The sequence below is a fragment of the Temnothorax nylanderi genome, unplaced genomic scaffold (assembly GCF_030848795.1).
Source record: "Temnothorax nylanderi isolate EJ_2023f unplaced genomic scaffold, tnyl_v1.0 TNYL_tig0476_pilon, whole genome shotgun sequence".
NCBI classification, from domain to species: Eukaryota; Metazoa; Arthropoda; class Insecta; order Hymenoptera; family Formicidae; genus Temnothorax; species Temnothorax nylanderi.
In genome coordinates this window covers 74,494-86,983 of record NW_027249538.1, presented here as the reverse complement: position 1 = coordinate 86,983, position 12,490 = coordinate 74,494, and the positions used below count along the sequence as shown (strand labels likewise).

Below are 12,490 nucleotides of genomic sequence, written 5' to 3'. Positions count from 1 at the left end.
ACCTTCTCGCCCTGATCCCGCACCTTCTCGGCCTGTTTGTCGCGTGGCCCCTTTTGCGTGGTCCCCGTCAACCCCGATCCCGCCCGCTTACTAGAACCTCCTGATTCCCTCTCCTCTTCCCGAAGTCCGTCCCCGACCTCCTCGACCGCCTCGACTCTCGATCTTGAGGAAGTAGGCGATCCTGAGATCGTAACCTTAGATTGATAGCTATAAAATTAAGTTTTACTTATTATAATTCTCATATGCTTTACTTCATCGATTAACATACACACGCACACACACACACACACACACACACACACACACACACACACACACACACACACACACACACACACACACACACACACACACACACACACACACACACACACACACACACACACAGCAAATTCATGTAACTTCAATCCTAAAACTAATTGTAATAATAGCGGGCAGGATGTGCATTTTCAAGTAGGTATCCCCTTAGAAATCTTGCCCGATCACCCCCGCACTTATGTAACACCCGCGAGAAGTACACACATGTACCTTAAACATACACTTCCATTGTAAAATGCTTTCAATCTACCGTTTAACTTGCCTAGTTCTCACCTATTGTAATATCGACAGATTACTTAACTTAAATTTATAATAAATGTTTTATTTATGTTAAATACAAATTTCCATTTATTTATAATCTAAGACCTAACCCACTACTCTTCTCCCTCTCGAAATCGCACGAGGTCCGATCCTGAGTTAAAGGAATTGAATTCCCTGACTCGAAAGAGGACCGACGATCGCACCGCTCACGGAAGCCGTCCTACCGTCCCTACGGACGTTGACCCTTCCTGAGCCATCGAAAGTGCGTTCGGCTCGCGCCACGCGCCTCAGAGCGTGTACCTGCGAGCGATATTCTTAAGCGTCTAGTTGCGTCCTTCCTTACCCCGACCCCTCTGGTTAGCCTTTCCCTCGCTTCCCAATTTTCTTACTCTAATCCTGGGGTTGGACGTAACATTTAATAATGTTAACAAAATTCTTCAACAACACATGTCCTTTTGAAATATTCATATTTCTCGTTAAATTTATATATGTAATGCTTAGTAAAGCTAAACCAAATAATAATATCGCATTTATAACGCATAATTACCATTAACTAATAATCTCACCGTTAAATGTCAAATCTCAAAACATCGTGAAAATAAAATTAAAAAGTATATGGGTTTTGTTAATTCACCCTCCTGAACATGAATATAACGTTATTTAAGCGTAACGACGCTTCGTTCAAGTTTCTACTTGACAACTTGAAATTTGCAATTAACACTAAAAATCACATATGAAGCATATGGATTACTTTCTGAGGTCAAAAGAAACAAGACTCACCCCTTTGTAACGTGATCGGATTAATTATAACAAAGTTGGTTTTGCATTACACGAAAAGTCAAAGTTATTAAACATTGATAAATCACTAATTTTATCATTACAGATTCTTGTTCATTGAATCAAACCATTGACGTTAAGACTTTATTCGCTTTAAATATCTTAATTTTCAGAGTAGTCATATTGTTAAGCCTATTTTTCAAATAATTGACCGATCTTTAAATAATGGGTATTGTCGTACTTGTCTTGCCTCCCTTAATCTAATTATATTATAAAAACATAAGATTTGATATTATTTCGTACATTTCGTAAAATTTAATCTCAATCACGTTCTTGTGACAACAAAACGATTCTGCCAGTATTTGCAACAAGACGCGGTTTCCCTTAATTGTTATTAATTTTTTATTGATAATTTATTCTCTGGCGATCGATAGCAAAAAACGATTCTTTCCAAATTTTTAGGACATCACGTTCTTATGACAACAAAACGATTCAGCCAGTATTTGCAACAAGACGCGGTTTCCCTTAATTGTTATTAATTTTTTATTGATAATTTATTCTCTGGCGACCGATAGCAAAGAACGATTCTCTCCAAATTTTTAGGAGATCACGTTCTTGTGACAACAAAACGATTCAGCTAGTATTTGCAACAAGACGCGGTTTCCCTTAATTGTTATTAATTTTTTGTTGATAATTTATTCTCTGGCGATCGATAGCAAAGAACGATTCTCTCCAAATTTTTAGGAGATCACGTTCTTGTGACAACAAAACGATTCAGCCAGTATTTGCAACAAGACGCGGTTTCCCTTAATTGTTATTAATTTTTTATTGATAATTTATTTAGCAGCGACCGATAGCAAAGTACGATTCTCTCCAAATTTTTTGGGGATTACGTTCTTGTGACAACAGAACGATTTAGCAAGTATTTGCAACAAGACGCGGTTTCCCTTAATTGTTATTAATTTTTTATTGATAATTTATTCAGCAGCGACCGATAGCAAAGTACGATTCTCTCCAAATTTTTTGGGGATCACGTTCTTGTGACAACGAAACGATTTAGCAAGTATTTGCAACAAGACGCGGTTTTCCTTAATTGTTATTAATTTTTTATTGATAATTTATTCAGCAGCGACCGATAGCAAAGTACGATTCTCTCCAAATTTTTAGGGAATCACGTTCTTGTAATAACAAAACGATTCAGCAAGTGTTTGCGATAAGACGCGGTTTCCTTTAATTATTATTATCTAAATTTTTGTTAACTGTCATTTCATTTTTTTGCGAAGTCCATGATGCGGTTTAAAAAAATTCGCATAATTTCTTACCGACATTACATAAAAATTAAATAGGATTCAATTTAATTATTGCATCTGTGATTATAGCAGACAAAACGAATAGATTTTGTTTTTGTTTTGTGCTCGTCGGCGAGGGATCGTATTGTCCGCAAGAGGTTTAAGTCCGAAAAAGTATCGGAAAACAAAGAAGATATACATTTCTTAAAGCTTGAAATAATTATATGATACGCGCTGCTAACAATGACTATCGGAAGTGAGAGTAAGTATCTGACAGGTACGAAATGACACGAGTTCGGCGGCGGCACGCGGCGGCGGCGGCAACAGTGAAAGCGTCCGCGTGCCAGCGGATAGGTAAATAGGCGAATCTAGCGTCGCCACATTTTCTGTCTGGCGGCTTGAAACAAAGGGAGCCAATGATCGCAGGAAACCGTGTTTACCTCCTCACTCGCGTTTCATCAATCGAAACGACCAATAAGAGAACTTCTTCGGCGGAACGGTGACGGCGGGGGAAATTGCGACGTCTGAAAACATTAATATTCTGCCCGCAGTCTTAGAGCAGTACACACCTCGAGTCGGTATATCGAAAATCGCACAACGACTTTAGTGGATGATACATAATATAACAGGTATGTTCAGCAGACACAACCGTTGAGTTCGTCGTCCTATTAACACTTTGTTGATTAATTGGTTCTAGTTTAATTATATTGTGACTGTTTGCTGTTCGAGACACTGGCTGGTTCGAATCGAATCGGACCGAGCGCACACGTCGTCACCCTTGATTTTTGAGTGGGTCGTTCGCCCGCGCCCCTTTCTTCTTCTTCAACCTGGTATCTCGCCGTCCGCCAATTTCACTGTTGCCGCTCTCGCGTCAGATTACTGACTGTTAGATACTCTCTTGTTCGATACTCTATCGTCGCACGACGACTTTAGTGGATGATACATATAACAGGTATGTTCAGCAGACACAACCGTTGAGTTTGTCGTCCTATTAACACTTTGTTGATTAATTGGTTCTAGTTTAATTATATTGTGACTGTTTGCTGTTCGAGACACTGGCTGGTTTGAATCGGACCGAGCGCACACGTCGTCACCCTTGATTTTTGAGTGCGTCGTTCGCCCGCGCCCCTTTCTTCTTCAATCTGGTATTTCGCCGTGCGCCAATTTCACTGTTGCCGCTCTCGCGTCAGATTACTGACTGTTAGATGCTCTCTTGTTCGATACTCTTTGGTTAGATATTCTTACTGTTAGATATTCTTACTGTCGATAGTCATTGTCCGTCTCATACACAGAGAAAGAGTTCTTTACATTTAGTATTTCTATTTGTTTGATTAAAATTTCTTTTATTGAAACAACATATGCTTAGACGAAATAATATTTTTTTGAATAAAACATTTTTGTTTTTATTCAAGAAAATCCTATTATTTAACGGAAAAGATACTATTATTTAAAGTAATATTTCCCAACCAAATAATATATTATTTAGTTACAATGAATGAGATAAGCGTTTTTGCCGCTAAGCAGCAGCTGCTAAACTCGTACGTCAAATTCGACCGGAGACCGTATATAAGACCCCACGGCGAGGCGAGGGGTCTTATATACGGTCTTATATACGGTCTATCACTCGCAGTTGTACACACATCATTGGAATACCAGCGGTCACTCGAGTGATGAAGATATGACAATTATTTATTATTTATTTATTTATATATGGCAGTCAACCGACTGCTTATATAAATAAATAAATGTTTAAGACATTTTTTATAAAGCATCATGTTGTTTAAATGAAACAATAGTATCAATAAAGCGACAAAGAATATGTCTTTTGTTTCAAACAATTTTTTTATTTAAGACAAAATATCTTTGAAAAATCAAACAATTGTATTTGTTGAAACAAAAATTTGTTCGGACTATTCCAAAAGATAAATTTGTTTGAATTTAATACAATTTATTAAAACCAAAGAAACCGTTCTCTCTGTGTAGTCATTGTCAGCGTCTCATATAACTTTTTCACGCTTTGAGAGATGTATATTAATTTCTTTCTTTTTTTTTATTTAGACGGTTATAATACAATCCTCGCCCAGCGATGAGTAAGAAACAGATAGTCGTTACGCCTGCTATGATCGCAGACGCAATAGTCAAATTGTATCCATTTCATTTTTCACGCTATGTCAGCAACGAGCAGTTATTCGATTTTTTAAAAACCGCATCCTGGCAAAAATCAAATTGCATTTGGGAACAGATTTGCAATTGTATATTTCCGGATAGATACCCAAGAACAATCAAGTCGTATGTTTGTGCACTCCGCGATCGGGTTTCGATTTGCGAGCGCGGTTGGCTGGTACAGCCTTGTAAAAAGGACTCGGCAATCAAGGTATTGGTGAGAGGAACGACTACGAAGAGATGCGGTATTGGTGGTATCGAAAATTTAATGTGTTACTGTGTCGAGGTATCGAGAAGTTCTGAGGCGAGCGGTATTCACAATAGGTATCTAGGCGGTAATTGCGAGCGCGCGAAGAGAGGGAAGGTTCGCCGAATAACGCGAGTATGTCCGAGGAGAAATTCGGGTACAGGTAGCTGTCGCGGAATACGTCGGGTCCGACAAGGTCTCGGAGATCAACAACAGGAACGAAAACACGGCGAGCAATACAATCTAACGCTCGAAATCAACGGATGGGGCGAGAGATATTTCGCGATTCCTGAACATACCGCCCGCCTCGAATGCTTACATTCGAAACGAGAATTATAATACAGTGAGAACTTACGTCTAAATACATAATAAACTTAAATCTAAAGACAGAGTTTATACAATGAAAATTAATTCTAAATGCATTGGCGCTTTATATTTATACATATGTACATCTCGGTGTCGTGACCGGGAGATGGGTCGCATCACGGCCGCGAACCGCCCGCCTTGACCGCTTCCTTTTCGGTTTCGATATTGATATCGATCGGCAGGAAACACAGCTTGACAATGGGTCGCTTATATTCGGAGCGTGCGGTTTTGACGGTAACGACGCGTGTCAGCCCATCATCCCCGGGATGACAGACGGTAATACGTCCGAGTTCCCAATGACTTGGGGGGGCGAGCGGATTACGTAAGAGAACGATCTGACCAACTTTGGCCAGGTTGTGGATAACGCGCCACTTCGGGCGTTGTTGGAGCGTATGCAAGTAGTCGCTCACCCAAGACCTCCAAAAACCTTCAGTAATTTTTTGTACGAGTTGCCAACGCGAAAGCCGATTCTCAGCGATGTCGAGCACGCTCGGTTCCGGAATTACGACAAGATTGGCACCGATCAAAAAATGACCGGGCGTAAGGGCGCTATAATCGTCGAGACTCTCGGACATTGATGAAATCGGCCGCGAATTTAAACATGCTTCGACTCGGCACAATAGCGTATTCATCTCCTCGTACGTCAGTGTGTGGGAGTCTACGCATCGCTTTAAGTGATATTTGACGCTACGGACTCCTGCCTCCCATAATCCGCCGAAATGTGGAGCCGCAGGAGGGAGGAAATGCCACGCTATCTGATCGCCTGCTAATCGGTTCAAAAAATTGGGATCGCGCTCGGCAGCGTTACAAGCGGCGACGAGCTCTCGTTCGGCGCCCTGAAATGTCGTACCATTATCGGAGTACATGCTATGTGGACGTCCGCGTCGAGCTGTAAATCTGGTAAACGCCGCGAGGAAAGCTGCCGAGCTGTAATCGCTTACTAACTCGAGGTGAATCGCTTTCGTTGTCATGCAAATGAATAAGGCGATGTAGGCTTTGTGAGCCTTATGACCGCGTCCTTTCGCAGATCGTACGAGTATCGGTCCGGCATAATCGACTCCGGTATGTTCGAAAGCTCGCGAAGATCGATTAACTCGCACGTCTGGTAAGTTGCCCATGAGTTCCGCCGGGACGATAGCCTTTTCGCGAGCGCATTTAACGCAGCGGTATAGAACCGCTCGTACGGTTGCTCTAGCGCGCAAAATCCAGAATTCGGTACGGAGGTGAGCGAGGGTAATGTGCGGGCCTCCGTGGAGTGTGGTATGGTGAGCATGCGATATGATGAGAGATAACAAAGGATGAGACTGCAGGACGATTGGATGTTTGGCTGAATCGGGGAGATCGGACTTTTGAAGCCGCCCTCCGACTCGTATGAGGCCATCGGTGTCGAGATACGGGTTGAGTGCGACAAGTGAGCTTGATTTGGAAACGCGACTGTTTGCTGTTAAACTCGCAGTTTCTTGCGGAAATGTTTCACCCTGAATCTCCTTGAGCCAAAAGATCTTGGCAGTTTGAATTTCGCGTGGAGCTAATGCGAGCGATAGATTGACCTCCGCACTGCTATCCGGTATGGAATTGAGGCAAGAACGAAGGATCTTGGCGAACCGCATGAGATATGCCGTCACGCGCAGAAGCTTAGTCCACGAGGAATAGCGAGTCGCGAGATCCCACGGTTCGATAGCGCGCGCGACGCAAGCGTGCACGACGACTCGGTTTTCCCGTGATATTTCAGATTCGATTGGCGACGAGCATGACGTCGGCCAGTGCTCAGGGGATTTTTTAAGCCAGGAGGGCCCCGACCACCACAGGGCGCAATCGGCAAGTTCACTAGGGCGCAAACCGCGAGATGCGCAGTCGGCGGGATTATCCGCCGTCGGAACATGGTGCCAGATTGCTTTCGGTAAAAGCTGTTGCACTTTGGCTACTCGATTAGCAACGAAAACTTTCCATCGTGATGGAGACTGCTTGAGCCACGCTAATACAATACGTGCATCTATCCAACAGTGATATCGGAGATTGGGAATGTCGAGATTCGAAAGAACGAAGGACATCAACTGTGCGAGCAGTAACGCGCCGCAAAGCTCGAGTCGCGGTACGCTTATTGTTTTGATTGGAGCGACCTTTGATTTCGCGACGAGTATGCAAACGATAACGGGGCCGTTTCTCGGTACGAGACGGAGATATACGACCGCGGCGTAAGCCTTTGTCGACGCATCCGAAAACCCGTGAATCTCACAATCAGCGATGTTAGAACCGTAGTTTGTCCAGCGAGGAATCGATATAAGTTTGAGACGCGGTAATTGACTGTGATATTCGCGCCATTGTTCTAGGAGATCACCGGGCAACACGTCGTCCCAATCGCATTTTAGGGCCCATAGGCGTTGCATGAATATTTTCGCGACAACGATAACGGGGGTCACCCATCCTAACGGGTCGAACAATTTAGCGATAGTGGAAAGCACCGCACGTTTCGTCTGCCCCGGGTTCGGTGGGGTCGTTACGCGGAAGTGGAAAGAATCGCTTTCGGGATTCCACGCGACGCCTAATATCTTTAGAGGCTCGTCGGCGTGTAGATCCTTATCGCGTGCGAGACCATGATCTGAGGGATCAATGTCGGAAAGCAACTCGGGACAATTACTTGCCCATTTGCGTAACCGGAAGCCGCCCTTTGCCAGGAGAGCAATCAACTGATCGCAAATTTTAAGCGCGAGTTCACGGTTGTCCGCTCCGAACGTACAGTCGTCGACGTACGTTAAGAGAAGCAAAACTAGAGCGGCCAACGGAAATTCGTCTCCGTGATCCTTTACGAGCTGTAGCAGGACGCGAAGCGCGAGGTACGGGGCGGAGGCAGTGCCGTATGTTACGGTGAGCAACCGGTAATCCGCGACTGGCTCGGAGGGCGACGAGCGCCAGAGAATTCGTTGGTAGTCTACGTCGCGATTATCGATTAGAATTTGCCGGTACATTTTAGCGATGTCGGCAGTAAAGACAAACTGATGCTGACGCCATAACAGAATGACGGCGGCAAGATCCCTTTGTAGCTTAGGACCGATTAGCAAATGATGGTTCAACGAGGTACCGTTCGATGTAGCGCAGGAAGCATTAAATACAACCCGAAGCTGAGTGGTGACGCTGCTCTCACGAAAGACAGCGTGGTGCGGAATATAATAGACTTGAGAGTGACTCGATTGTGAGTCGGTATCGCTAACTTTCGTCATATGACCGAGCTTCTCGTATTCGTCGAGGAATTCGCGATATAACGCGGCTTTATGTTGTTCGCGAAGAAGTCGACGCTCCGAGCGAACTAAACTTGCTAACGCGGTAAAGCGGGATTCGCCAAGATCTATAGGGGGGCTGGTTTTGAACGGTAGCCGAACGACGTATCGTCCCTCCGGCGTGCGAGAATGAGTAGCGGCGAAATGCTCTTCGCACTGTTGCTCTTCGGGACTTAAATGCGTTTTATGAGGGACTTCTTCGATCTCCCAGAAGCGGCGAAGATCGAGATCCAGGTTTTCAAGGATTGTTCCGTGATGAATGTGAACGGAATCGGGATGGAGGGATTGAGCTGGAGCGATAGGCCCGAAAAGTATCCAGCCGAAAGCGGTATTTTGCGCGATAGGCTCGCTTGCATTTCCTTTACGGACACCGTCTAATATAAGCATGCCGTATAAATCAGCTCCGATAATTACATCGATTGGATCAGAACTCATGGGATTCCTATCCGCTAGCGTTAGGTCAGAGATGTGCGCCCATTGTGACGTCGATTGAACGCGATTCGGTGCGTACTTTGACAGCGATGTGACTATATACGCGGTCGTCGAGAATGCAGGTTTGTCGCCGAAAGAGGCGGTTACACAAATATGTGCGGCAGAATGCGACAACGATTGCGATTCTCCGATTCCGGTAATGCGGGTAGTTTGCTTCACTTTCGCGAGACGCAACCGCTGAGCGATATTTTCCGAAATTAAAGTCGCGACGGAACCTTGGTCGAGCAAAGCGCGGGCATAAACGAAGCGACCTTGTGGAGAGTAAACACGAACTCGAGCGGTTGCCAAAAGTACGGTTGACTTCGGCGTCATCGTATTCGAAATTAAATGAGACGCGATTTCGTTAGCTGTCGATTTCGTTAGCTCGGTACTCGTTGATTCGACGGTAGGAGCGGACTCTACGCTAGCCGGCTTTGCATCGTCCGTGAAATGCAGTAGGGTGTGATGTCGCTTATGACACGTTTTGCAGGATCGCGCGCTTTTACAATCCTTCATCGAATGTTTACACCCGAAGCAATTGATACAACGATTCTCTTTCTTTACATATTCGTATCGTTGCGACGGAGTATACGCTAAGAATGACGGACATTGATATAGTAAGTGCGAGGATTTGCACAGCGAGCACGCAAGGTTCGCAGTGGTTGTCGAATGAGAAGCGATCGATTTCGATTTAGACGACGGTTGAGAAGTCTCGGATTTCGGAGGCGAGATCGCCTCGAAAGCACGGATACGCGATTCTAAAAATTTATCCAACTCGTCATATGTCGGGTAATCGACGGTCTCGCTCAACTGTAATTCCCACGCTTTCCGGGAAAATTTGTCTAATTTTTGCGAGATCAGAAATACGAGGATATCGCTCCACGTATCGACGGGACGATCGAGATTTTTGAGCGCTTGAACTGAGGCATTCGCTTTGTCACGCAGATTCTGAAGGTCTTTGAAGGTTTCGGACGCGAGCTGTGGCAACGAAAATAACGTTTGCAAATGACCGTTAATCAACCGACGTTTGTTCTCATAACGCGACGTAATGATATTCCATGCCACGGTAAAATTCGCGTCGGTAATCGCGAGATGGTTGAGCGCGCTACTTGCATCTCCCGTTAAACTTGAGCAGAGATAATGCATCCGATCTACATTAGAAATATTGCGATTGTCGATAATCATCGATTTAAAACGATCGCGAAAGCTTTCCCAGCGGTCGAAAGATCCGTTGAAGGTCGGTAGGTTGATCCGCGGAAGCTGAGGCGTCGGACGGTGGATGAAATCTGAAGCGTGACTTACGTTAAGGTCGACCACGTCTACGCCAGAAACCTGGGCCAGTACCTCGGACATGTAGTCAAGCGCTTCGTCGAACTGATCCTCACAGGCTTGGAATTGGTCGCTGCAGAAGTAAGGCAGCTCCTTGGCTGTGCTCACGTCGAGGGATGCCCGGATCTGAGCGTCCAAGTCCAGCGATTGCGAGAACTTCTCCTTGAGGGCTGTGATTCGGCTCTGCAACACCGCCTTGGTCATCTTGGCGTGACCCAGTTTTTTAAGATTGGTCATGGTACGAGCAATTGATCCCATCAGTTGGGTTTGCTTTGCCAGGAGCTTGTCGGCTGAGGACGCCATGGCGAACGGGTATCGTCACTCCGCACCTCGAGCGTCGTATCCGATATGATAGTCTTCTTGACTCCGAATCCGGCTCGAAGGACCAAAATGTGCACTCCGCGATCGGGTTTCGATTTGCGAGCGCGGTTGGCTGGTACAGCCTTGTAAAAAGGACTCGGCAATCAAGGTATTGGTGAGAGGAACGACTACGAAGAGATGCGGTATTGGTGGTATCGAAAATTTAATGTGTTACTGTGTCGAGGTATCGAGAAGTTCTGAGGCGAGCGGTATTCACAATAGGTATCTAGGCGGTAATTGCGAGCGCGCGAAGAGAGGGAAGGTTCGCCGAATAACGCGAGTATGTCCGAGGAGAAATTCGGGTACAGGTAGCTGTCGCGGAATACGTCGGGTCCGACAAGGTCTCGGAGATCAACAACAGGAACGAAAACACGGCGAGCAATACAATCTAACGCTCGAAATCAACGGATGGGGCGAGAGATATTTCGCGATTCCTGAACAATGTTCCTAAATCATATAAAACTTTTTTACGACATTTTAACGATATTTGCAGGTTATTGGAAACACGTCTGAAAGTAGTTACAGATGATAAAAGCTGCGGTAAAAATATTATTTCCACAAATCACCACGAATCTCGGGATTTTGATGTTGCGTCGAGTTCTGATACATTGATTCTTGTCGATGTATCAAAACTCGACTGTTCCTCACGGACGGAGGGCACATATGACCTTCAAAGTTCACTTACAAAATCTCCATCGCCAATAAACGATCCCACGATTTCAAGTCCATTATTCATTCCACGAGATGTAAAATCAAGCGCACAAAAGGAAAATTTAGCGACATTTTCTTGCTTTCCTACCGAAATTACTACAAATGTGGTGGACTGTGAGTCTTCAAACTTGAGTTTGACATCGTGCCCTGATTCATCGGTTCTAGCCAATGACGATCTTCAAACAAGTGGTACAGATGTACTTCATGACGCTCGTGACAAAATTATTCAAGAACAGGAGAATTGTTTTTCACCCTTACCGAAATCGGGATCGAGTGTTCCTAAAAATCCGATTTTAAAAGAAGAGATATGGGTAACAGTACCGTCGACATTTTGGCAAAAGTTTTGGTCAAAGGACTTAAAATTACGTCAAGGATGGACTGATGCTTTGTACGACATTGTCAAATCCTCGTTGATTTGTAATTTGTCTTTCCGTTGGCACAAATGCAATATTCCGAAATCGGAAACATTTTCATTGTTTCAAGCGTACGCCATTTGTACTTTTTCGACATGCACAAGTTTCAAATTCTCGACAACAGAGCCCATATTTTCCCCATTCCGTGACATACGCGTTCGAATAGTCCCGATGGGAGTTATACACCACGTAAAAGGTGAAACACATCGACGATTTGTTACTGGCGAAAAACGTTTGGCCTTATCAAAGACATTGCAAGTAGAAGCCCCCAGTACGGTTAAACAGGAAATGATGACAGCTGCAAATACAACTTTACTAGAAGCTGGAAATCTGAATGACGTATGCAGCCTGACGATACTGCAAAAGATTTCGAGTGATAATAACTCGAAAGACGATCTGGATCCTAATTATTATATTTTTATGCGTAAATTAATACAAGAGACAAAAGAAAATTGGAAGGGCAAACATATTCATGGTTTTATACAGCAACGGTCATTGGAACCTTTTTAT

The 12,490-nt window shown here is 44.5% G+C and overlaps 1 protein-coding gene across 1 annotated transcript; it reads right to left on the bottom strand.

Moving 5' to 3' along the window:
• Positions 1-5,537: 5,537 nt before the first annotated feature.
• LOC139783181 (uncharacterized) lies at positions 5,538-10,799 on the bottom strand. Its single transcript, XM_071722311.1, has one exon. The coding sequence runs from the start codon at positions 10,797-10,799 to the stop codon at positions 5,538-5,540; it is 5,262 nt and encodes a 1,753-aa protein (XP_071578412.1).
• Positions 10,800-12,490: the final 1,691 nt, after the last annotated feature.

What these genes read in the sequence shown, in the direction of transcription:
- LOC139783181 (XM_071722311.1), bottom strand. Translation starts at nt 10,799, where the DNA reads ATGGCGTCCTCAGCCGACAAGCTCCTGGCAAAGCAAACCCAACTGATG.